At 35.1% G+C, this 25,697-nt stretch overlaps 1 protein-coding gene across 2 annotated transcripts; it reads left to right on the top strand.

Annotated features, from left to right (window-relative positions):
- Positions 1-3,920: 3,920 nt before the first annotated feature.
- LOC149065568 (UDP-N-acetylhexosamine pyrophosphorylase-like) lies at positions 3,921-25,431 on the top strand. Of its 2 annotated transcripts, none has more exons than XM_089253649.1 (10): positions 3,921-4,117; positions 10,119-10,420; positions 20,251-20,455; positions 20,617-20,792; positions 20,962-21,134; positions 22,153-22,346; positions 23,416-23,550; positions 23,760-23,924; positions 24,248-24,317; positions 24,686-25,431. In XM_089253649.1, the coding sequence occupies exons 2-10, from the start codon at positions 10,138-10,140 to the stop codon at positions 24,779-24,781; spliced, it is 1,497 nt and encodes a 498-aa protein (XP_089109775.1). In that variant the 5' UTR covers positions 3,921-4,117; positions 10,119-10,137; the 3' UTR covers positions 24,782-25,431. The 2 variants fall into 2 exon arrangements, with proteins under 2 accessions (XP_089109775.1, XP_089109774.1); XM_089253648.1 differs by lacking the exon at positions 3,921-4,117 and adding an exon at positions 7,845-7,981.
- The last annotated feature ends 266 nt before the right edge of the window (positions 25,432-25,697 follow it).

Here is a 25,697-nt window from a genome sequence, read left to right on the forward strand (position 1 = left end):
AAATTAACAGACTACCGAATAATCGAGGTTCAACTGCAGTTTATCTGTGGAAATTTATTGGGTTTTTCAAGTTCAAGATGTTTTATGGTTTCTTCACCTTTGATGTACTAAAATGACAGTCAAGAGGTTTTTCCAGCTTATTTATTAAATTCTAAAATTTTCATTAAGTTTGCAAAATTTGTTCTTGAAGATGTAAATAAAACAGGTTTCGGATCAGGATACGAAAAATGTCTCACATGCAATTGTTGAGAAATTTGTGGAACCGTTATCTGTGCACAGAACAGCAGTTGGAAAATTGTTACTATAATTTGGTTGGGTGCATCACAAAACTAGATCAGTTGGTTCTATACCATAAGTTTGCGAAGAAATGACAGGCGAGGACTCAGTACCTCAACGCTCTTGTTCCAGAAATGGACCATTTTCGGAAAGAATTATAATAGGAGAGAGGAATTGTCGCTCCACCGTACGCAATGTCAAGTGCCGAAGGGCTATGTGACGAATAGTAGAACCTGCTCTACCTATCTTGGAAAGAGGATTGAGTTCAAAAAAGAGTTTGTTGAGTGTAAGGTGAAGGAAATAATACTCTGATACAAATACAAATACAACGCCACAACAGGCAAAATGCCCAACGAGGTGGCTGAGAAAAAGATGTCCATAAAAATATGGATGTCATATATTTCAAAAATACAGCAACCCAATTAAAAATGCAATTAATAAAAATTATAAACAATATATACACAAGATAAAATATTATACAATGCCCATAAAGAATACTTATGGTTGTCTTATTCTAAGAATGGATAGCTTCTCGATTAACCCCAACATGTTTATCGTATTTCTTTTTAAACGTGTCAATTGTGTTACAATTTACTACCTCCGGGGGTAAGCTATTCCATTTATTAACAACCCTATTAGAGAAAAATTCCCTGCGGCACCATAACCTTGCATTGTCCCTCACCAATCGATACTGGTGTCCCCTTGTAAAAGCAGTCGATTGGCGGTGTACTAAAAGTTCATGGTCCATCCTATCCATCCCATTGAAAATTTTGAACACTTCGATCATATCTCCTCGACACCTGCGTTCATCCAATGTAAACATATTCAAAAAATGAAGTCTCTCTTCATAACTCAAGCCCCGTGTGCCAATAAGGACACGCGTAAGGATACTGATATCAAACTCATAAAGAGTTGCGCAGCCGTCCAGACAACGTCAGCCTTGGACTAGACTTCAGTGAGGTAACGTTTCCTTAACAGACGTGTCGCAATTTAGCCTGGGCACCGATTCTCGACGTACCTCCGTGTAGAGAGAAACTGGACCCGATATCTTTCCTTCAATATCCAAGAAAGGAACCACTATGGCAACGGAGATATCATGGTCTGGGCAGGAACCATACCTCCCTGGTGCAGAACTATGTTGGACAGCCGCACACATTTCACATATGATAATAGAGGCTCCCTGGCTGCTGAAAGGTGTAGGGATGCGAATCTTTTATAGCCGTAAGTTCAACTTTTCAGTTTGACCCTCTGTTCATTTTCATGGACGACATTGCTCGTCCACGTGAGGCTTATTTGGTCGACGATTATCTTGGAAAGTGAGGATATTTACCGGATAAATTGGCCAACCAGATCCCCAGACCTATTGAACATGTGTGGAACGCTCTGATATACGGCATAAGGACCAAATAAGTAGGATACCGGAAAACCAACCATATATTCATCTTATTCTGATTTAATCTTTTCTGTATTTTATCCAAACCTAGACTCTCGTTAATCTTCCCTATTCTGTCATAAACTAGACTCTCGTTAGTCTTTGGTTTATTCTATTCAAAACTAGAATCTCATTAATCTTTGGTCTATTATATGTAAAACTAGACTCTCGTTAATCTTTACTGTATGGTCAAACCTCGGTTTACGAACTTAATTCGTTCCCCCCGAAGTACGTTCGCAAACCGAAATAATTTTTTTCCCATAGTCATCAATATACTAGTAAAATGGATTAATTCGTTCCTGGAACTCCGAATATGTCTAGTGTCAATTTTTACTGCAATGCAAGTGCATAACGTAAAACCAATTGAAATCATCATATTGACACTAAAAAACATTTTTCCTGGAGAGAAACAATCCCAGCCTTACGAGATAACGGGCTTATATTCTATACCAGGGCAGAGTCAGACCTATATCTGATCTCTTGCAAAGCAATCTGGCCTCAATGCTTTCCAAACCGTGGTTGTGTTAAGATTGTGCTGACTAATAAAACTTGCTGTTAAGTTTTATTAGTCAGCACTATGAGCAACGAAAGACATTAAAACGATGTTTCCAGAGCTCAGTGAGTGTTGATTCTGTGTCAGAAATCTTTGTAAAATATCTCCTAAAAACTTCTTTGATACAAATACGTACAAAATCTTTCAAATTCTTAAATCTTCTCAAAGTTTGAAATGACACGTTGATCCATGAGGTGGATAAGAGGAGTTGTATTTGGAGAAAAGAACTTAAAAAATTGCCACGTGGCCGCAGACTTCTCAATGTCTGTCTGTATTGTTCCTTCGGATTTCATCTAATTTTTTCCGGCTTTCTTGTTTGTAAACCAAGGCAAGTTCGTAAACCGAATCAATTTTTGCTGTTCGTTAACTGATTTGTACGCAACACGAGACGTTCATAAATTGAGGGTTGACTGTATTTTATCCCAAGCTACACTTATCCAAGGATGAAATCACTCTTCGCTATCCATACGAAGACGTTTTAACAGCTGGCTGATGCGAAGATGAATTTAGGAAAGAAGGAAAATTTAACTGCCCTTGCGGGGAATTGAACTCACGTCCTTTTAATTGCCGGGTGAGCGGCTCTAAGGAAAGATTAAGATTCTTTATCTCGGTAGTCTAGTGTCTAGTCCGACAAGTGAGAGGATGTGGGTTCGATTTTTCGCAAGGGCAGTTGAATTTCCCTTCTTTCTTAAACCCATCTTCACATCAGCCAGCTGTTAAAAAACCTTCTCAAAGCTAGACTTTCATTAATCTTTGCTATATTTTTTCCAAAACTAGACTCTCGTTAATATTTGCTATATTCTGTGTAAAGTTGGACCCTCGTTAATCTTTTATCTATTCTGTCCGAAGCTAGACTCTCGTTAGTCTTTGGTCTATTCTATACAAAACTAGACCCTCGTTAATATTTACTGTATTCTCTCCACAAAGCTAGAGAAACTCTCATCAATCTTAACTATATTTTTTCGAAAGTAGACTCTCGCCAATCTTTGCTATATTTTTGAAAGTAGACTCTCGTTTGTTAGTATATAAAATACAAATTGCCTCGGACTTCTTTCTTACACTGGCTCCACCCGCTTAGTTATAGGTTGATAAGTCTGTTTTAAAAAAACAGCATTAATTCAAATCGAAATTGGTTGCACTTATGGTATGAGAATGATACACATCGTTCGTTTATTTTTCTCTATTTATCATGATACACACATGATATAGTACGATATAGATCAATACTTACACAACCACTATTCGGAGAAAAAAAAATTACCAATGTGATCTAAAGACTAAATTTTCTCTCATAAATTCTGATTTTCAATTTGACGGGAATTTCATGAAATCAACCTTATTTATTTTTCAACACACACAAGACAAGAAAAATCGGTCAGCAAGCTGGTTATGGAACAATAATTGTAAGAATACCACCGAAATATTGAGTAATAACTAGAAGTAGAACAACAGGAAGAGAAAAAAAAAAAGTAAAAGTCTTTCCATTTCAGTGGAAAGTAAAGCTTTTCCTCAAACTTTTCAATTTTCTTTTTTGTGTTTCTTCGAGAAATTTCTCTTATATAACAAAGATAAAAAAATACTAACATATATGAGTTGCTTTAGATTTTTCATTCTTATGTCAGGATTTCTTGAAAAATCGCGTCCTTCATCGAATTCCGAACCGGAAGATCCGCTCAAGTTTTTCAAGGATGACCTCATTCCTCCACATTCGGACATCAAATGTTGTAAAACGGCCACTCCCGTTATTTCTTATTAAGTGTCTGTTAAGTTTACGGAAAGCTACTTTACCTGCCATTTTGTTGATAAACTCCCTGGACGAACTCTCCTGTGGTACAGATTGTGCAGCTACCATCCAAGTAAGTCTCATTTTATGTCATGAAAAAAAGTGTCTAAAAAGTTGTATTCTAATTTTGGTGTACAAAAATTATTGAATATATTACTCGGTATGTATGTACTCAAACATTTCCGAGATATCAAATTTTAGCATGGGAAATTATATATTTCTCTTCAGAATACGGTGAAGAAGCGTTTTTATTTGGCAATCATGAATAATAAGTATAGTTTATTACATGGTAAGTTTTATTTATTCAAGAAAATTTTGGAAAAGTTTCTTACCATTCGTACATTATACTCATAGCCTTCGTGCACATTTTGCATCACTGATGATAATTCTTGAAAGCTGGTCAACCTCGAAGAACACGAGAATAGACGTATTGGAATTGTACTGGTGCGCTATGATATCAGTTAGATACTGAGAATAAAATTATTACAATAATATAAGTTGCGAATAGCAATAACAGCAATTAGTATGTCACGGAACTTTAGGGGCAGAGGTATCCAACATTTCAGTTCGCACAGAACCCTTTATGGCTACGAGAATGTTCTACGTAATTTTTGATTCATACGAGAAAGTAACATGGATTCTTTGGTGGTTTAGATATTTTTATTGTAACACCGATAGAGAGAAATTTTTACAGCTTTGATACGGGGGAATCCCTGAAAAGCTGGCTGTTGTAAGGTTCCGCGGAACACCAGTTGGAAACCTATAGGGTGCCAGCCAAAGTCCTTAAGATCCGGTTGGGGTGCTTCGAGATACTCAAATCGCTAATCCCGTTCTCAAGTAAAAAGTGTGAGAATCCCTCAATTATAACTTGATTAGTTATCGATTAACTTGAACCGCAATTAATTTGAGTGGTTAATTCTCAATTATGCAGCAGATTGCTATTTTATAATATTCTAAGTTATATACTATATTTTAAACTAAAGCAAAATTAAAACTCTATTGATTCAATATTTTGATGACTGTCCTCTAAATTTCTCAGATCCAGTTGCAGAAAGTTTCATAATGCCAAATATTTGCTTTACCTTTTACTTGACAGATTTGAAGAAGAAATGCAAATCACACAGGTAAATAAAAGAAAAACAGATACCCTACTAGACCGGATTTAGCTTGTTATCAACATTTAACTGAACGAAACGTGACGGTTTACATGACAGAGATACGATTTCGAGATGTCAGGGATATTTCATTGTCAAGGATAATTTCTAGTTTCAGATATATGTTGTGGATTAAACGGAATTGTTTTCCTGAATAGATTTCTCGGAAAAGATATAGCTTGAAAATTTCCGCTTTGTAATTTCTACAAATTAGACAAAACACGTAAACCAACATGAAAACATGAACACCAACTACTATCTACGTACATCTAGAATTAGTTAATGTTGCCGTAATGTATTTGGATCAACAATAAATTTAACGAGTTTTATTCAGAAATTGGTGTATGTATTTCTATTCTAACTCAAATACGTAATGAATTTTTTAAACATATTTAAAAGATAAAACTTATAGTACCAAAATTAAATTTTTCAATTCGAAGATTTTTGGACAAGGAGTTTGATCGAAATCGACGTAAAATCTTCAGACAAAAAAGAAATGACTAACTATTCTTGCATTAAATCAAAATCAAAATAATATTAATCAAATTAATATCAAAATCCCCCATGAAAGTTTTGCTTCGTAGCCGTCAATTTGTAATTCAATGACCCCGAAAAATCTCTGATGCGAAAATCTAGGTCAATTAGATTATAAACTGCAATAATTTTGCACATAAAAATCCCCGTTATTTTTTATGTCTAGATGCTCTTCAAAAATTTTTTGTCTCTAGGTTTACAACAATACCAAAGAATTATTAAAAAACCTTGAAAAAATTCATGAAAGCTGTATCGAGAGAAACAAATCTAAAATTTATTCATTGATTTATAATCTTTGATTATTCCCGTGGATTTACCGGATTAAAAACAGTAAACGGAAAACGAAAATAACACAATAATTCCAAATTAAAAAATTTCCAGATCTTAATTTGAGATACTTGATACAACGAATCTCTAAAAAAGACTAAATTACATAAAAATTAGTTTTTTTTATTAATTAAATTCTTTATTAAGGAGTCTCCTACCTTTAACATGGTAAAAAACTTTATGTAGAAATATTATTAAAAATACTATTTATTTGATTTATTTCAAATTTTTACCACATATATTTGATTTTATATGCAATCCTATGCCAGTACAAAAAATTTTACATACCTCTAATATTTAATTTTTAAAAACATTTCAAATAAATAGATTAAAAATAGCTTGCAAGCATGATAAAATCAATGTAATTGAATAAAAAATGATTCAAAATAAAGGAAACTGTTTAGTTCATAAAATGATGGAAAAAATTTAGATTTTAGTCTCATTCAAAATTAAATTTTAAATTTAAAAAATTAAAAAAAAAAAATTCAATTTTTTTATAACCCAAGTATTTATGAATGAATCTTAAATCCATTTCATTATTTTATGTGAACCGAACAGTTTCCTTTATTTTGAATCTATTTTTATTCAATTTCACTGATGTCATGTTATTTTTTCATGCGCAAGCCGTTTTTAATGCGTTTTTTTTGAAAATTTGTAAAAAATTACGTGTTGGAGACTGTCATTTCGTTTGTTGACTCGAATGTGTTGGAGTCATCCTTGTTATTTTGTGTTTCGATGGAGAGTCCCCTTCGCTGTTTTTGCTTTAAGTGAAGTACACATGTAATTAGTATTCCAACAATAAAGTCATTTTAATAACAATGTATAAAATTTTTTAATAACCAATATATTAAAATTTTTTAATAACCAATATATTAAATTTTTTTAATAACCAATATATTAAAATTTTTTAATAACCAATATATTAAAATTTTTTAATAACCAATATATTAAATCATTTTAATAACCAATACAAAGGCCACAACAGACAAAATGCCCAACGAGGCGGCTGAAAAAGATGCCCATAAAAAAATATGGACGTTGGATATATATCTAAACTACATCAAAAATACAGCAGTCCAATAAGAGCAATAAAAAACCAATAATATAAATATACTGACCATAAAAAATTATGGTTGTCTCATATAAGTATGGATAGCTTCTCGATTTATCCCAATATGTTTATCGCACTGCTTTTTAAACGTGTCAATCGCGTTAGCATTTACGATCCCCGGAGGTAAGCTATTCCATTTAATCACAATACTTTAGAGAAAAACTCCTTGCGACACCACAACCTAGAATCGTCCCTTACCAATTTTTACTGGTTTCCCCCTTGTCGAAGCAGATGATTGACGATGTATTAAAATCTCATGGTCCATCCCCTTGAAAATTTTAGACACTTCAATCATCATTTTAATAACCATTTATAAAATTTTGTACTGGCATAGGATCGCATACACAATCAAATACTGTATACGTGATGAAAATTAGAAATAAATCAATGGATAAATAATATTTTTAATACTATTTCTACATAAGAAAGTTTTTTACCATGTTAAAAGGTAGGAGACCCCCCTTAAAACGGGAAAATCACATGTATTTTGTTGTTTATATTTCGGATACGTCACGTGTTTTTTTGCATTGATGATCCGGAAGTAAACAAATACAATAAACTCTTAATATAAAAAGAAAAATTTGTCCGTGCGTAACCCTTTTTGGCTTAAGAAAAGCGGGTCGAAATACCGCCAAATGACGTTATCTTGGCGCGAAATTCATAATGAAGTTCGGATTTTCGTACAGGTGTTATTTTGTCAGGTAACGTGGAACTTTCAGTCTGTCATTTCGTTTGTTGACTCGAATGCTGTCGAATCCTCCTTGTTATTTTGTGTTTCGATGGAGAGTACCCTTCGTTGTTTTTGCTTCAAGTGAGTACACATACGTGATTAGTATTCCAATAATAAAATCATATAAAAAAAGTACATTAATAACACATTTTATAACAACCGTATTAAATTAACGTAATATAATTTTTTTTCTCGGAATTGTCATTTAACTCGTTAAATAGACTTCAAAACTTGTCAATGCAAATACCATGAAGATGTAAACAATACTTATAATTTATAACGGTAAATTTTTGCGTCGAAAAGCTCAGTTTTTAAAAACAAATATCTATTTAAATTTATATCTTTTATTTATATAGTTTAGTGTCTGAAATGTATTATTTTGCATTTTGATCATTTTTTTTACGTATTGATTGCGAGATGCAATTACAGTTGAATACCCATTTAACGAATTGTATAAACCTGACATTTTTATTCGTTAAATCGAGGAAAATCGACATATCGGGGTTGAGATAATGCAAATATACGTACAGGAAATTCTAAAAATCATTAAATCGAGAAATTCATTAAATAGAAGTTCGTTATATCGTTGTACGTCTATAATATTAGTTTAAAGTATATGTAATAATAAAGCAATGTGTATTTCCAAAACTTGTACTGTACTTTTGATACCGAGAGGATGAGGAAAGTGAACGTGATTAGTTTTCAATCGACCATGACTGGAACTTATTACCTTCAGGCAATTTACACATTGTGTGAGACAATCTCCTCACCAAATCCATGTCATACATTTTGTATGAACTGAATTACTTTATACAATCGAAGCGATAGGAGAATGTGTAACAAATTACCAATCTGAGTCTAATCCCAATAAGAAACATAATTCATCCAAAACTAGAATTCGAGGACATAAATTGCATCTAGTGTGATAATGAAGTGGATCTTGACGAATAACTAGTCGAAATATTCTATTATCCTTGGGATATTCCGTAAATATTGTCTCAAGGCTCGCGATTACGAAAAAGGTGGTGAACATTCTCTAAGTCATTCATCGATAAATACAGGTTTTACTCAAGGGCAGGGCCATGCAGCCTGAACTCTATTTACAGGTTTTTACCAACTTGGTTACGGTTTGATTATAAGATTTCCGAGGTAATGACTCGCTATCAAGAGAAAAAAAGTAATTATAAAAGCCTAACTGAATTTCTGATTTGAAACAACGTGAAATACCTGTTTGAAAATATTTTCAGGTAACGGGAATTTCTGTAAACATTGCAATGAAGCTCAAAGTGTAATTTCGAATTTGAAAATCGTGATATGAATGCATGACCCAGTTTTATTACAGCCGTGATTACCGGGTGCCTTATGATGGATGAGTGCTGGTTAGTAGATTTTAATCGCCGGTTTTCTTGAAAAACACGTCTAGCTGACTGGAACAAAAAGAAATCTTTTTAACTACCATTATTGCTTAAACTATCAATTGTTATTGCCTATACAAAATAACTGTTCGAGTAGGATCACGTTTGAAATGCAATATTTGTTGGAAATTGTGCATGTGTCCGGTAAATATTTATGTATCATTTATTTCTCTCTGATTGTGGACATTTGTTTGAACAGCTTAAGCAAATAAGACGTTCTTGTACCTGCAGATGCTTGATTTGAAACTATTCGTTAAATATTTAATCAGTTGAGAAGAATCGAAATGAAAGATCTGGGTGAGGAAAAATTTATTAAATTTGGTGATTTTTAGTGTAAATAAAATTTAGAATGTGTTTATTCAAACGAACACAATTCAACATTATATACTTCGGGTAGATAGACGTCACTTGTTAAAGCGACCCCCATCGTACCGTCGAAAATTGACGTTATATCGGAAGGTCGTAAAATCGAAAGGAAAAACGTATAGGTTATGTTATATGAAAACATTTGGGACTTGTCCTACCGGTCGTCGTAATGGAATGGTCGCTATAGCGTGGGGTCATTATAACGAGTGCCGACTGCATTTTGGTTTGCAATGCTTTCATAATTTTCAGTTTCGGATATTGATCATGCAAACTTGGCTATAGAGTTAGATATATTCATTTTGGACAATTGAAGCGGTGAAACTAAGTAAATGAGGATACAAATTAAACCCAGAAATTTTAATGCAATTTGTTTATACAGTATATGCATAGCTAGCAATATTTGCAAGTTTTTCTTACCATTTTTCATATTTTCCCAGGACAAAGTGGTGTTCCAAGATGCCTTCCGTCAATTTTGAAGACCTTCAAAAAACTTTGGAAAAGTATGGACAACAACATCTCCTAAAATTCTACCCCAGTCTTAACACTGAACAGCGTACAGCTCTCATTAACGATATACAAAGTATCGATTTCCCCAGTTTGATGAAAGCATACGCTGAAACTACATCGAATCAAGAAACTAACAGGAAACTCGATGAGCTGTTGCAGCCGATACCAGAAGATCTTCATGGCGGTGTCACTAGATGCAATGCAGCTGAACTTGAAGCATATAGAGAGGAAGGTACGGCTTTTCAAAAAATTAAATGTTTTACGTTCATTAAAATTGATATTTACAGATAAGGGAGGGGGGTTAAAGTCAGTGGTGCAAGTCACATTTTCAACAATTTTGACAAGTCCAGAAATGCAATCAGGAAGTGCTAAAGTGTTGGAAAAAAAAATACCAGGTCAATAGTTTAATAGTCCAACTTCAATATTTCGCCTTTAGATTTTTGAAATAATTTTTAATATGGGAACTTAATAATTCTAGTAAAATCTTTTCTCTCAATGAGGATTTATCTACTTGCACCACTACGACTTTAACTCCCTCGAATGTAAAATTTTATTAATTTTAGGGTGCACTGCACCCCAGGTCGATAAGATACTCGCCTAAGTTATCAAATGATGTTTAGAGGTGTCGCGAGTTCGATACCCGGTTCGTCCTTGTCAGTGTTCCTGACACGGGTACAACAGAAACGGTAACACGACCACAGAAAAAGATTGCTACCGCATGGAGTCCCACACCGATGGGTTAACTCACCAACCTCCCGGTGAGTATAAAAGAGGCTGCCGTGTTCGAAACCGCCAATAAATTGTAGGTCCCGGTCCGATTAACCCTCGTGTGCGGAAAATGACCGTGGTGCGAAACAATGATCAATTACAATTATTTCTAAATTACTTCCAGATAATGTTTTGTGAAATACACGTTTTTGATGTCAAAGCCAAGGATTTTAAAATATTAGGATTGTTATAAGCATGAAATTGCAGAAAATGGAAGTATTACGTTCCGTGGCGTTTAATGACCATTCAACTGCATTTCACCAAAATTACGTCAACTACCAGCATTATTCGCAGGACAGATTTTTGCCCTCTTTCAGTGAAGGTCAAAAGTCATCAACATTCCATAACTTAAGGTTATCGAGAAGATAGTAGAAACTGGTTTTTGTAAGAAATACATTATTTTTTTCGCCAAGTTGTACTTCGAGTGTAATATTTTTCTCGTCTTGAAAGCTGGAAAAACACATTCAAGGATATTTGGCCAAATTAAAATTAACTTCGTTCCTTAGTTATTCTTTGTTCCCTATGTTATTGGCTTTTAGCTGGTGATAATTTTTTTTTTAAATTTTTGTAGAGAAAGCAATCGGATATCTGAAACTTTTTCTATCCAGTTAACGTTCTTATCGTCTGTATATTCAGTTAATCTTCACGTTGACAGGTCAGTTAATCTTCACGTTGACAGGTCAGTTAATCTTCACGTTGACAGGTCAGTTTGAATTCTGGTGAGGAGCCCAAGTAGAATCTTTTAAAATTGGCACAACGGATTCAGAACAGCAAAACTGATAGGCTTTTGTGTGTGTAAGGTCAGGATTACACTATAAAAGTTTTAGAAAAGTTATTTTATAAAACTTGAAAATGTAACCAATAAGCGTATAGGATTATTCGTAGTTTTTTCGAGTTTTGTGAAAGATCTTTTTATAGTGATATGTATATACTGTGTAAGGGGATAAAACTGTTTTCCCGCATTTAATGATGTTTCTAAGTGCAATATTCACTGAGAATTTTTTTGTTGGCCTCTGGAGAGAAGGCAACTTTCTAACTAAGCTTTTGGGGACACACGAGGACTGTACAAAAGTTTATTTTAATAATTATACAACCCCTTTTTTGAAACATGAATGACATATGAGTATACGTTATTTGGAAAATTTTTCTGATTGAAAGTATGCCGCTAGGATCAACGGTTCGCTAGTGAAATACCGTACGCCCCGTTTCCTATGCACCTTGTATAATCAAACCCGCAGAGCTTTTATGTCACCATCCACGTTTTTTTTTGCCATCACCATGGCTACCTCGTTTTTACCTGGTTCTAGATAAATAAGCATCGAGAGCGGTGAAGAAAAATGGCCGGAAAAGTGTCTAAAGAGTGGTCTTGCGACATCTAGAATTTAGGTGGATGACATTTTTTGGAAGCTTTTGTCAGTTATGCTCTTCTCGAATAATTTTCTATTTATCACAAAACTGAAAAAAATGTATTTGACTTGGTCGAATTGATGAAATACGCAGAAACTTTCGTAAGTGGTCGAAACTGATTATCGTACCTTACGTAGCCGAAGAAAAAGTTAAGGAAGTTCAGGCAATTGTTCATGTGGAACTTCACTAAGAATCTTATCTTTATTTGACCATTTTCAACATGATTATATTTTGGTTATTATAAAAAAGAATAACCGCAATGACCATCGCCAAAAAATTCTTAATTGACGTATTTCGATGTTTTTTTTAGATCCGTTTCCCGCGTTTACATTAAATGCTTCACCTGCGTGGCCTTCGGTTTTTCTCATGTCACTGCTGCTTTGATAAGAAACAATGTTAAGAAAATGTAAATGCAGCAAAATCGCAAAAAGATTATAACTCGGAACTTTTCTTCAACAGATAACGTCAAAAAAAAAAAAAAGAAATATTAGATTAATCATAAATTATAGTGAGTTTTACCAAATTTTCTGAGCAGATGGAACTTTTTCTCTCATTAAGATTTCCGATCTGTTTCAAAACCTTCACGGGTTCTCATTGTAAGAAAAAAATCGTTCAAGGTTTTAGAAACGGGTTTCTTAATTTAGTGTTCAAATGCGTGTTGTTGGATATATGTGTATATTCCGGTATATATGCAGTGACATATCGTTCCGAACGGGTCTCGTTTTGAATTATTAAACGCATAATTATACAAAACGGGTCTTATTTTCCAGCGCTACTGGTATTTTATTTTTGAATCCTTAACCAGCAACTTGTGTGGACAAGTTAGTAAACGTCTGTGTCAGACACGATGAGAATAGTATCTTGCCTTGTCCAGTTAAGCTACAAGGCCAGCAGTTGCAGGTCAAATAATATCTAAGTCTCTATGGACTTGAATATTTTATCATAAATACCTATAATCAGTTTTTTCTATTAACATTTAAACCAGCCTCTATCAGTTTTATCTTTTGAAGATAAAAGAATCCAGTTTCGTTTTTACATTTCCTATCGTCAAAAGCGTTACACAAAGCGTTACGGAAATAACTCCTATTCAAATTTGATTTCTAATAACTTGCGAGATAAATCGCTTCCTAAAATGATTCAAGAAAATATTTGAATTTAACTTCCTTAACTAAGGGCTTCACGATTCGACGGTTTTTATCCAATTATATTCGATGTCTAGATTACGTTCAAAAATCTTGAAAGCTCAAATTGATAACCTTCCACAATCAGGTTAATATTTTGCTACAATCAACACTTAAAACTACATTCACGGAAGGGACCACGAACTCGCTGTAAGTTTTCGTTAAAAGTGTTGAGTCGTTAAAGATACTAGTGTCAAATGGATAATCGGATGCTATCACGAAGTGCTTATTTATACAAATACAAAAAACAAAGGCAACAACATATAACACAGCAACAGCCCATAAAAACATATACATTTTTTTTTTAAATTCAGCAATCAAAAAGCAATTTTCATGAAAAAATAAGTGTGTACCGATGACTGTAATATGAATGATACAAAAAAATAAAACTTGTACCACAATGGGCTCTTTATATACGGATACGCACAAAATAAACTTTTCGCAATCTGAATTAATCGTACAATATTTTTAATGATGTGAAACAGATAACGAATTTAGGAGTTGATTGCCGGAGATTGCAACGAATAGTAAAAAAAAAAACGGACAGTTTCTAGACGCCATGAATCTCTTTCAATGTTCCTATAGTAATGGATATACACTGACAAAAACAGGAGTCATCGTATAATAAATTGTCGATCATTGTCCTTCTAACCCGCATAGCAGAAATCACTAAAATCCCTGTAAAATGTTTTTTTATGAAGTTGACTACTCATTTTCAGCAGACGAAGAATTATTGCGCATTCCCCTGCTTCTAATAACGGATGTATGTGTTTATAATGTATTTCAGAGTACGTGCTGTACAAGTAGTAATAACGTAACGTACGCCTAATTATTTCACTGAGCAAATGAATACGAACGCCATACGAAAGCCATATTTAAGATATATCCTTGATTCTTTTAGCTATGGAATTTATTGCACTATTGAGTAGATTGATTTGGATGAATAAATGCTAAAATGAATTTTTTTTTAGTCTGGACATCGAGACAAATTCAACTAATGTCAATGAGCGTTGATCACGGCTGATTTTCAGAATTTTGAACCCAACACTTTCACGGTCAATACTTGAATTTTATGAACAGCATACTTATACATGTTTCTACTGCACTTCAAATCCATCAGCATGCAGATAACAGTATCTTATTTAATTATAATTAGCTACAAAAATAATTAACGCAAAGCAGGGGGGATGAGAAAATGTGTTCCATTGAGAAATCATCTTTACAAAATAGTGAAACCTCGTTATGTCGTCACCCTGATAAGTCGTCACTCCGGTTAAGTCGTCATTTTTCTTCAGACCCTTCCAGCTCTCGTAGACCACAATGTTATTAAACCCTCGATTACTCTTCGCTAATTTTTCGGTTAACTCGTCACTATGAAAAAATTTGAGAAAGTGGAACAGACTATTTTTATGGCTCCCATTTAAAAAAAAGATCGTTAACAGCATTGCCATATGCTTAATTCCCTATAAAATCCTATATACCCAAACGGAACAGTTTAAGTAACGAAAGTTACGCTGGGGAAGTTCATTTGCCGACTAAGGTTTTTGGAACGTTGGGGACTGTTCAAGTTAGATCTCATTTCTACCTGGGCTCCATTGGAGAAACTGGAAAAACCGCGAGACACCCAGGCTCTGTCGCAAGAAGCAACGTAAGCACTTCCCCCCCCCCCGGGGGGGGCAGGGCATCTCCGGAAAAACCAAAATTTATTGATATGTCAAAGATATATGTCATACATATAGTGCAAGGAAATCAAATTATGTAAATCGAAGAATCAAATTAAGTTAGTCAAAGTGCAACGGGCACGGATAATAATCACAGAAAGCATGGACTCTACTAATTTAGGGCTTGAAATTTAAACAAAATATCTTTGTTGAAAAAAAATTAGACATTCTTTGACAAGTTGAGGTCTTCTGTTTACTTTTCCCTGCCCAGGGCCCCTCCATCAAGTCAAGTGTTCGAGATTACTTTGTAGTTGCATCATGAACTACTGATGAAGAATTCAAACACTAAAATTAAATTTGATGCATATGTAAAATTAATGTGCAATAGTTCTGTTATGAAGAAAAGCTACTTATTAAAACAGTTGCTCTGTTAGTCTAAATTAAAAATTAGTATAAATCAAAGTGTACAGTACATTTCACCACAATAATTTAAGTAATAAGAGATAAAAAAAGATAAAAAAAAAAATTTTTTCTTTCGCAATCTATTAATTTTAATATTATTTTGATTCATACTTTAATAAATGTCAAATTACTTTAAATTTATACGATTTTCATAACATTGCACATTAAAACTGACGGACCTCCGCTTAAGTCATAGTTTTTCGATAACTTGAGGTGACGACTTATCGAGGTTTTACTGTATCTAGGCTTGTCGTGCTAAAATAAAAGCCTTTTAATAAGGCGAGGTATCTCGTCAATAATGGAGAGAGTTAAATCAAACATTGAAATCAAAGTGTAAGGATTTTATTGGGGGAAAAATCGTGGACGTGCATTGTACCAGAGGATGTTGAATTTCCACTGACCTAGGTTTATTAAAATAATTTCGTGAAAATCAGCCGGGATCAACGCCCATTGACATTAGTTGAATTTTTTGAGCCTCGATGTCGAGACTAAAAAAATTCATTTATTCATGCAAAACGATCGACTTAATAATGCAATAAATTCCACAGCTAAAAGAATCAAGGATTTATCTTAAATATGGCTTTCCGGTTCGTATTCATTTGCTCAGTGAAATAATCCGGAGCACGTTGCGTTATTATTAATTGTGCAGCACGTACTCTCAAATACATTATAAACACATACGTCCGTTATTAGAAGCAGTGGAATGCGTAATAATTCTTCGTTACTGACCCACTTTTGACGTGAACTCGCGTTTATCCCATTTTTAAAACCAACCAAAGAAATCGAATGGCGGTCAATGCGACTAATGGACCGCGACAAAGCACGAATAGAATGATTCGGTCATCTTTCATCACGTGTTCAACGAATAATTTCTAGAAGCTCTCTCAAATATTAAGAGGCATATTCTTGGCATTTCATAAATATTTCACCTGAACAAATTCAATATACTTGTATATGAAATTATATTTTAACCACTTTCGTGATTGAATGCATTTCTTATCTCTTAAATGGTTTCTCAGATAAAACAACCAATACTATAGAAACCGAAACCAGTTTTTCTCCAGTAACTTTCCCGAGATGTTTAAAAATAAATAACAAAAGAGTTACAATCAAAAATCGGGAGTCAACACGTAAATCTGGGTCTATAGTGAATTTGGGTCAGAAAAACCTAGTTTAACGGGTTTTTAGAAGTTTTCTCAGGTGTAGACGCATATACAAACGGTCCGTTATATCAGGCGTGTACTCGTTGGCATTCATGTTGCAGTTATTTAATGCTTTATGAAAGTGTTTTTTTACACGCCCAAATGCTTTTGGCGGTAACCTTTCACTTTTTTTTATGCCTTCCGGTTTTTTTCCATGAATAAAAATTCCCAGACCTTTGAATGGCTTCTTCAATATGGTAATCGTCGGATCATTTACATATGCTATAATTTTGGAAATTTTTTTAATGTTAAAATAAAAACTAAATATTTTTCACAATAAACAAGTTTTTAGAATTTAAAACGTGAACTATAATTTACGTCTATCGAAAATTTAAAAAAAATTTACATTTTAAGTTTACAATTTCTACACCTAAGCATTTATAGGAAATTTAAAATGGTAGTGAACCATTTAACCAACCACTTGAAAAATCACTTAAGGAACTCAGTATTTGTAAAACAGAATAGCTAAAATTTTAAACTGATAATTTTTGTATTTATTTTTATTATGGTTGACAGATCCACAGGATAATCGGAAGGACTAATTTGACGGATCTTTAATGCAAGGTATGGCCCTGGTGTCTCAGGTTCATGGGGGGGGGGGAACCTATCATGGAATGAGATCTGAATTACTAAACGGTTCTATACAGAATCTCTTGTACATTAAATTACTTGTTGCTACTTAATTGAAAAGGTCTGGAAATTGATGTTGGATCTACTGTCCGATAAACTACCCTAGCCAGATGCGAAGGGAATAATATTGAAATACGGGACTTCTTTTCCCTTCCGAGCTGTCAACTTAATCTCCGGGACACTTGTGCCATTTAGAATTATGGACATTATTATAAGGGACGTTTTTGGCAACACTATTATTCCAAGCACTTATAAAATTGAATGTACAACTAATGAAAGGATACGATATGCAGTATTAGAAAATGAGATTCCTTTTCTTAGGGTAAAGAGGAGATTAAAATGACTTCCGCAAAAATCTGTTTAGTATCATGAGATGAGCCATAATTGGGGTGACCAGATTTTAATGAAACGAAACCGGGATACCTAGCAGATTCCTGTTAAATATTGTGTTTACGGCCAAATTATATCTTCTCCTGGAACAAGTTTATAAGAGAAGTTTGAGCTTTAATTATAATAAACTATAGAAAAAGCTGTGGCAATTTTCCGTTCTTATTGGTGGGCCAAATATCCCACTAGTTAACATGCTAAAATACTCGTGACATACTCACGTGAAGTTAGATGTTACCGGGCAAAAAAAAAAAAAAAAACTTAATCGGTTAACCTGGATCTATGAACGAATCACGACTGCAATTTGACGTGGCATACATTCAATTGTGCGAATTTAGTTGGCATCAAGATAGAGCTATCAGGTCATCAATTGACCAGTTTTCCGTAAGATCACGATATTTAATTTTCTGGATGCCTATGGCTCCGCTTTACTTGTTATTCCAAGTAATCCCACAAATTCTTGGTTTAAATCTGAGGAATTCACTAGCTATAAGTTTTCCTCCGATACGCATTGCGATTTTTTAAATCACGAATATTTTTAGCCTGATGTACTAAGCAGTTTATCGTCCTGGAATATTCATCTCTAATTTGGGGTACCTTTCAGAGAATGTTAGGTAAAACACAATTGATCATCTATGCTCCTATAGAGTTATTCACAACTCATGGGTAATATTCTAAGGCGTGGTAGACGACACGGAATGCATGGTTGTAAACTCTAAGATCGTAATTCAAGCGGTGAACCGCTATACGGCGCTGTCACTAACGCATGAAGCGCTGGTTCTGCCACTTATCGCTACTTTTATTGTGGATTGCAGAAGGGATGGCCTGTTCCGGGCTATGCAGACATCTCTTCTAGTCTAGCTTCGTGGCAACGGGGTAAGAGTTTTGGCATTCATTCAGAAGAGATGGCTGCTTTCATAAATCAAGAAAAGGTGTTCATACATTTCTTGTATGCTGCTGAGGATGGGAATGCTCTGAAAACTCAGACTATACTGGAAGAGTTTTCCGCCAAGATGCATGTCAGATCGAAAAATATTGATTGCACCTTTTCTCGATTTGCACCGGCGTTTGTGCGAAAGTGGTTCCTTGGTATGCGGGGCGTACCCGGAGTGCAAGGGCACTACAGGAAGCCCATTTCGCACGAACACCGGTGAAATCGCTCAAATATTATTCAATCTGGCACGTTTTTTGTCAGAAAACACTCCCGGTTCAGTATTCGGGCTTCCAGAGCATTCCTGTACTCTGCACCGTACATGAAATGTATGCCCGTCTGCAACTCACGATAGAAATAAGTCGAAACCAGTGCTTTATGCATTAAATGACAGCGCCGTCTAGTACTTCCCCGTTGCGTTACGCCCATGCATTGTACAACGAAAATTGCTTATATAGATGTGGGTTAACTTTTTAGGAGCGATAGAACACTAGTTCTGAATCGCCCTGGCTTAAGCTGAAAATAATGCCGATTCAAAGGAGTGACAACCGCAATCGGAGGGCTCGGTTCTGTATAGTTGAAGCAGTACTAGAACATCCGAGTTTTCTTGCGTTTGTAACGCATTACACAGTCGTCGTCGAAAGTTTCACGTAGTTTACGACGGCATCATTATGTCGGCAAAAACAAGACCAATCCTGTACAGTTGTTTTTCGGGTCTATCCTGTTGTAGGCTTCCTTTTCCACACGACGCCAGCAGCGACTTTTTTTGAAACACTCTGCTTCACGCAGCCCTCTTTGTAATACGGCTAAATCTCTATTATGAAACTGTGAACCACAAAAAAAAATCGTTGTAGAGGGACTGTTATATCAAGAGGCGGCAGTTTGAACCGGCCAGTTGAACCGGCCAATGCCCAAAATGGGTTTTGCCCATTTGTGCCAGGGGCTGTGGTTAGTGAAGTGGTTGGTGGAAAGGGCCAAAGAAAAAGCATTATTCACGGTCATCGCAAAGTTTGCGGATTTTATGATAATTATGGTCATCACTAATTGTTTCGCTAAGACAACTCTAACGACCAAAGAAGTCTGAACATTGGCAGCGATTCTCAACTTTGACTCGCAGAGCAATTTTTAGTTGTAATGTCTCTGGCGGACGAATACAAGGCTCCGGCAGACATATATCAAATTTACCGATTTCTTTTCCTGGATCAACTGGGATGTGCACATTGAGTCCCAAGGGCTCCGCGGAGCACCGGTTGAGAACCGCTGTCTAAGGGGGTTGATATCTGTATTTTTGGGATCTCCATCCACTTTCGACAGATTTTGGGCTTTGGCAGTAACATATTGTTTTTATTACAACGGATAAAGGAAGATAATTAAATTAATGAATAATTAATTATTTTGGAAGATAATTAACTGTATTTACACCCATTGCTCAGGCCTCAAGCAAATCGCCGAAGGAAAAGTTGCAGTTCTTTTATTGGCTGGGGGACAAGGCACCCGTTTGGGGGTCAGCAACCCTAAAGGCATGTATGATGTAGGACTGCCATCGGCCAAATCACTGTACCAATTACAAGCAGAACGCATCAAGCGATTGGAAGATATTGCTCATGAGATGACTGGAGAACAAGGCAGCATACCATGGTTAGAACTTCGGTTTCTTTTTGTCAGACGATTTTCTATGATTAAAATTGGTCAAGTTTATTTTTAATTTTAAAAAGTTATTTGCAATAATAAATTTTATTGTTATGGTGGTGTACAACCCATAAGTCATGAAAAGATTCCTCGATTTCTTACTATTTTAGGTATATAATGACTTCGGAGCATACAATGGAACCCACACTTGATTTCTTCGCATCAGCTAATTATTTTGGCTTGAAAAGTGACAATCTTTTCGTTTTTGAGCAGTCCATGCTACCTTGTTTGACATTCGATGGAAAAGTCATCCTTGAAAAGCCGTATAAGATCGCGAAAGCTCCCGGTAAGTGTGTATTTAGCGATTACCCTTTGAATTCTGATTCGTGCCATTTTTTTTCTTTGTGTTCTGAACACTTCATATGTGATCGTTTTTGATCTCTCTCCTAATAATTACGTTACTATGATGTATCATGATAATTATCATCAATCTTGATGTATCTTGTATTCTTTAGATGGCAACGGTGGCCTCTTCCGTGCACTGAAGCATCGTGGCGTCTTGAAAGACATGGAAAGTAGGGGAATTCGCTTCATTCATGTGTACTGTGTTGATAATATTCTTGTGAAAATGGCTGATCCTGTTTTCACTGGCTATTGTATCAAAAAGAAAGCAGATTGTGCGGCTAAAGTAAGATTTTCACAAAGATCTTGATAATTAAAAATGCATGTATCATTTGGGCTCATTAAAAACTAGTTCTTATAACAATTTTAATTCAAAATAAACCCACATTTACAACTGTTACATTTTTGCTACAGCTGTCAAAAACACCGCTCCGGTAGTTCTGGGGGTTATGGAAATTCCGGCAGTTCTAGTGTTAAAGGTTGAACACCCTTGCCTTAGAACATATATGCTCAACCCATGGCCCAAATGTGGCCCATGACAGATGACTAAACTCAAGTTGCCCACTAAGGATTATGAAACCACTTGAGTGTCCTGTGGCACATTTCTATTCAACTACTTAAGTGGCTCGTAGCACACTTGCAGTTTAAGCTGCCAGCAGCGCATAGCCAGATCACTTAAGCGACCCCAAGCACATATCCAAATGACTTCAGTGACCCGCGCACACCTAGTTCCCTCATAAAATCCTGTGGCACGTTCTGCATTTGCAGATTACTTGAGTGACTGGCCGGCATATTTCTAGATCACTCGAGTGGCCAGAAGTACGTTTCGTGATCACTTGCGCGGCTAGCAGAACACTTACAGATCACTTAAGTGGCTCGTTGCATTTTTATGGATTATTTAAGTGACTTTTGGCACGTGTCTAGATCACTTAAATTATCTGCGACACATTTTAAAATCACTCAAGCTGTCCGTGGCACTTTACCTGAATCATTTACGAAACATTTCCAGATTACTCGAGTGGCCCGCGGCACATTTTCAGATCACTTAAATTGCTCGCGACACATTTTTAGATAACTGAAGTGGCCCGCGACACATTTTTAGATAACTGAAGTGGCCCGCGACACGTTCCCAAACCAATGAAGTGGCGCCTCACACTACAAAAGATTGAGCACCCTTGCCTTAGAACGTCCTTCAGTGCATAAGATGTCTTGTCAACCAATGGACCACCGTTCCCCTTTTAATTCGATGAGAAAAACTAAAATATCTCTTCCCCCATAATTTAAACACATACATTAATTTTCAGGTTGTCGAAAAAGTGTCGCCAAGTGAATCGGTCGGAGTTGTCTGCAGGGTGAATGGTCGCTTCCAAGTTGTGGAATACAGTGAGATTTCTTCATCAACAGCCCAAAAAAGAAACTCCGCTGGCCGGTTGACATTCAACGCTGGTAACATATGCAACCATTTCTTTTCGCTGGACTTTATTCGAAGAGTTGACAGGCAAGTATTTTTCGCAATTATTACCACCTCATCGCTTCCGCTTCGACAAATGTTACATGCATAAAAAAAGTACCGTGACACGGGGCTACTTCGCTCCGTTTTTGAGAGATTATTAGAAAAAACACGATGGATGATAGACAACAGTGGTGCAGGAGGGTACGAGTTCTTGTCCTCAGCAGCTGCGTACGAACAGTGGGTGTTGGGTGCTCGTTCTGAGCAGTGGTGTAGGAGCCCGGGTATGAGTGTTCGTTCTCAGCAGCGACATTCGAGCCGATTTAGCTGTGGGTGCTTATCCTCATCAGTGGCGTAAAGGAACCCCTCAGCATTGAAATCGGAGCCGTGTGGCTCTAGGAGCTTGTCGCAATAATAAAGAACCCGGGGCTGATTGTAGGCTCTTATTCATCAGTTCCTTTAGAGCAGGCGTCTTCATTTTTCCAGTCGCGAGCACTGACTTAGTCAAAAAATCATCAAAAAAGAGCACTCTTACGTCAAGTTTGACATATCAATGCATGAAAAATCGGGACGAATGCGAGCCTGTGGCGATAAATTGGTGTCACTATGGAGAATTATTTGACACTGGTATCACAATGACATTACTTCAATCCTTGAATGCGTAGTGAGATTTATAACTAGGTCTATGAAACATTCATCCTAATGTGCCGATATCTGAATGAGAATTCACGATCTGATTGCAATCTGATTTGTCATTCAAGATATGATTGTGTTTATGAAATGGTGCATCCGTATTTATTGTATGTGTGAAATTAAATTCTTTATTTGGATAATTTTCTTTTGGATCTTTTCATTTCTGCTGTAATAGATTATTTCTTACATTGGCCCCCCTTGGACGTATTCTACGCCTTTAACCTAGCGGCTGTGTCGTGACACAGCCTTCTGTGTTTTTAATTTCAAATTATATTATGAATTAATCAGCTGATGAGAACAAAATTTAGTTTTTTTGAATACACATCAGTTTCATATAATTTTCACTAGTTTATTAAAAATTTTTCCTATTCAAAAGCATTTCTATTACTGTGGAATAACTCCAATTTTGAAAACTTTTGTGCAGTGGACAGAAGTTGAAATACCACGTGGCCAAAAAGAAGATCCAGTTTGTGAATGCTGATGGTCATCTGGAGAAGCCAATGAAACCAAATGGAATCAAGCTCGAAAAATTTGTCTTTGATTGTTTTCCTTTGTCTGAGTGAGTAACATTGAAACTGCTAGGTCTAGTATTGTCAATCAATTTTAGCTTCTGAACAAAATAAAATACGGTTGGAATATTTGCAACTCATTTGATACTGAAATTTATAGCTACAAAGTTTCAGTAAATTGGCATTCACATTTTTTCCATTATATCATTATACTGCATTATTAGACATTTATTGTTCGTCAAAATTTTTTCATTAACAGTTCATTTGCGGCCTGGGAGGTCCTTAGAGAAGACGAATTTTCTCCTTTGAAAAATGCTGACGATTGTGCCAAAGATACTCCAACAACCGCAAGGCATGCTTTATATAGACTACATCGAAGATACATAGAGGAAGCTGGAGGCATTTTTATAGATGGGGATATGGGGTATGCATATACGTATATTGGAATGTAAACGTCCTCGTTTTCCTTTTTCGATATCTAATTTTATAATTGTTAAATATATTTTTTGAATAATTATTACATATATTACTGACAAAAAAGCTAGTTCTTGTGATTGGAAAAGTTTCTCGTTTGCGAGTACTCAATCTACATTCAATTTAAAATGTCAATATAGTTTGTGATTTCCATGAATTCTTGTTAATGTTCATTTCTTTTGTGGTCAGACAATTTGTATCGCAGTAAGAATTATTTTGCCGTTATGTGTAAATATGATAAATGTTTTACAGAATAGTTTAATTATATTTTAGCTCGATCCATGATGCACCTGGAGATAGGGAAGTTGTTGAGGTTTCGCCATTAGTTAGCTATGATGGAGAGGTTTGTATAAATCTTGAAACGCTTTGATATAAATGTGTTCACAGATTATACCTATCCTAATTTAATATTTTTTAAAATGAGAATTATATACTCAAAACTATATTTTTGTAAATTAAATTCTTCCCAGTTTCAATAACTTGTAAATATTCACAGAACTTGTTCAGTTCCATTTGGAATAATTATAAGTCTTGTGTAATTTTTGAGAATCTAAAAGCTTTTAAAAAGTTGTAATTTTTTTTATTAACACTTTCTATAAACAATTACACAGGTCATGTATTTATGGATACATGCGGTGATAAAAATGCTTGTGATATGCACGAGGACTTGTGTGAACGCTTAATCTTTCCAATCGTTCTTATTTATTGCAGAACTTACAAGACATATGCAAAGGCAAAACATTCAGTTTTCCAGCCATAATTTACTCCCCAGAGGAAGAACATCGCTGGAGGAAGCAGAATGATTAGCGTTTAGATGGATATAAGTCAAAAGAGAACTTGTAGAAGAATTGTTTACAGCGCGAAGAGGATATTCTGAGCAGAGTGGCTTGAATAGTTAGTGAAATGCAATGCCTACCAACGGGTCCATGCAAGATATGGTTAAGCAGCACAATTGTTATTATACAGAGATGGTTATTTCCAGTATGGCCTGCTTTTTTTTGTGATAGGGTAAAATCTTAGATGGTCTTGGACAAGTTTAATCAGTCATCAAGACAATTTTTTTGTGGTCTTGCCGCGAAACCACCTGTAAAAAAAACATCTAAAGTGATGCTCAAAAGACAAATCTTAACCTATATCCTTTTTAAAAATATGAAAATTAGTATAGGATTGTTAAAAACAATATTAACTACAGCTAGACGATGGCTAAAAGTAGCATAAATTTTTATAGATCATATGCAGGCTCATTGTGTATTTTAAACATTTTTGTAACTTTTAATAGAGGAAATTTTTATTTTTTTGGACATATCTAATTTTTCATGTCCTTTTTACTACGATGCACAATATTTGAAATTTTTACTTGTGTACACAAAGACAAAATACTAATTGTATTTTTATAAAATATTTTTTAATTTTGAAATGAATGCTTGAAAAGCAAAATAAATTGTTTAAATTTTTTTATGAGATTTGTTTTAGTTTGTGAATCGATTTCATATTACAATATTGCAAAAGTCACTCTAAAATATTTTTACATTTGATATAGCTTGGTTAAATAAGTAAAAGTATGAATTGGAAATCGTATCTAATTCCGTAGTTTGGTGTAACGGCACATGCTACCTTGAAACTGTCAAAGACCTGGATTACACTATAAAACTCTTGTAAAAGCTCTTTGATTAAATTCGAAAAATTCAACCAATAAGATCACCTGTTGCATTTGCTCGAATGT

Source organism: Pholcus phalangioides, unplaced genomic scaffold (assembly GCF_987345545.1).
Source record: "Pholcus phalangioides strain wild (caught in Gottingen) unplaced genomic scaffold, Ppha-v1.0 ptg000039l_1, whole genome shotgun sequence".
NCBI lineage: Eukaryota > Metazoa > Arthropoda > Arachnida > Araneae > Pholcidae > Pholcus > Pholcus phalangioides.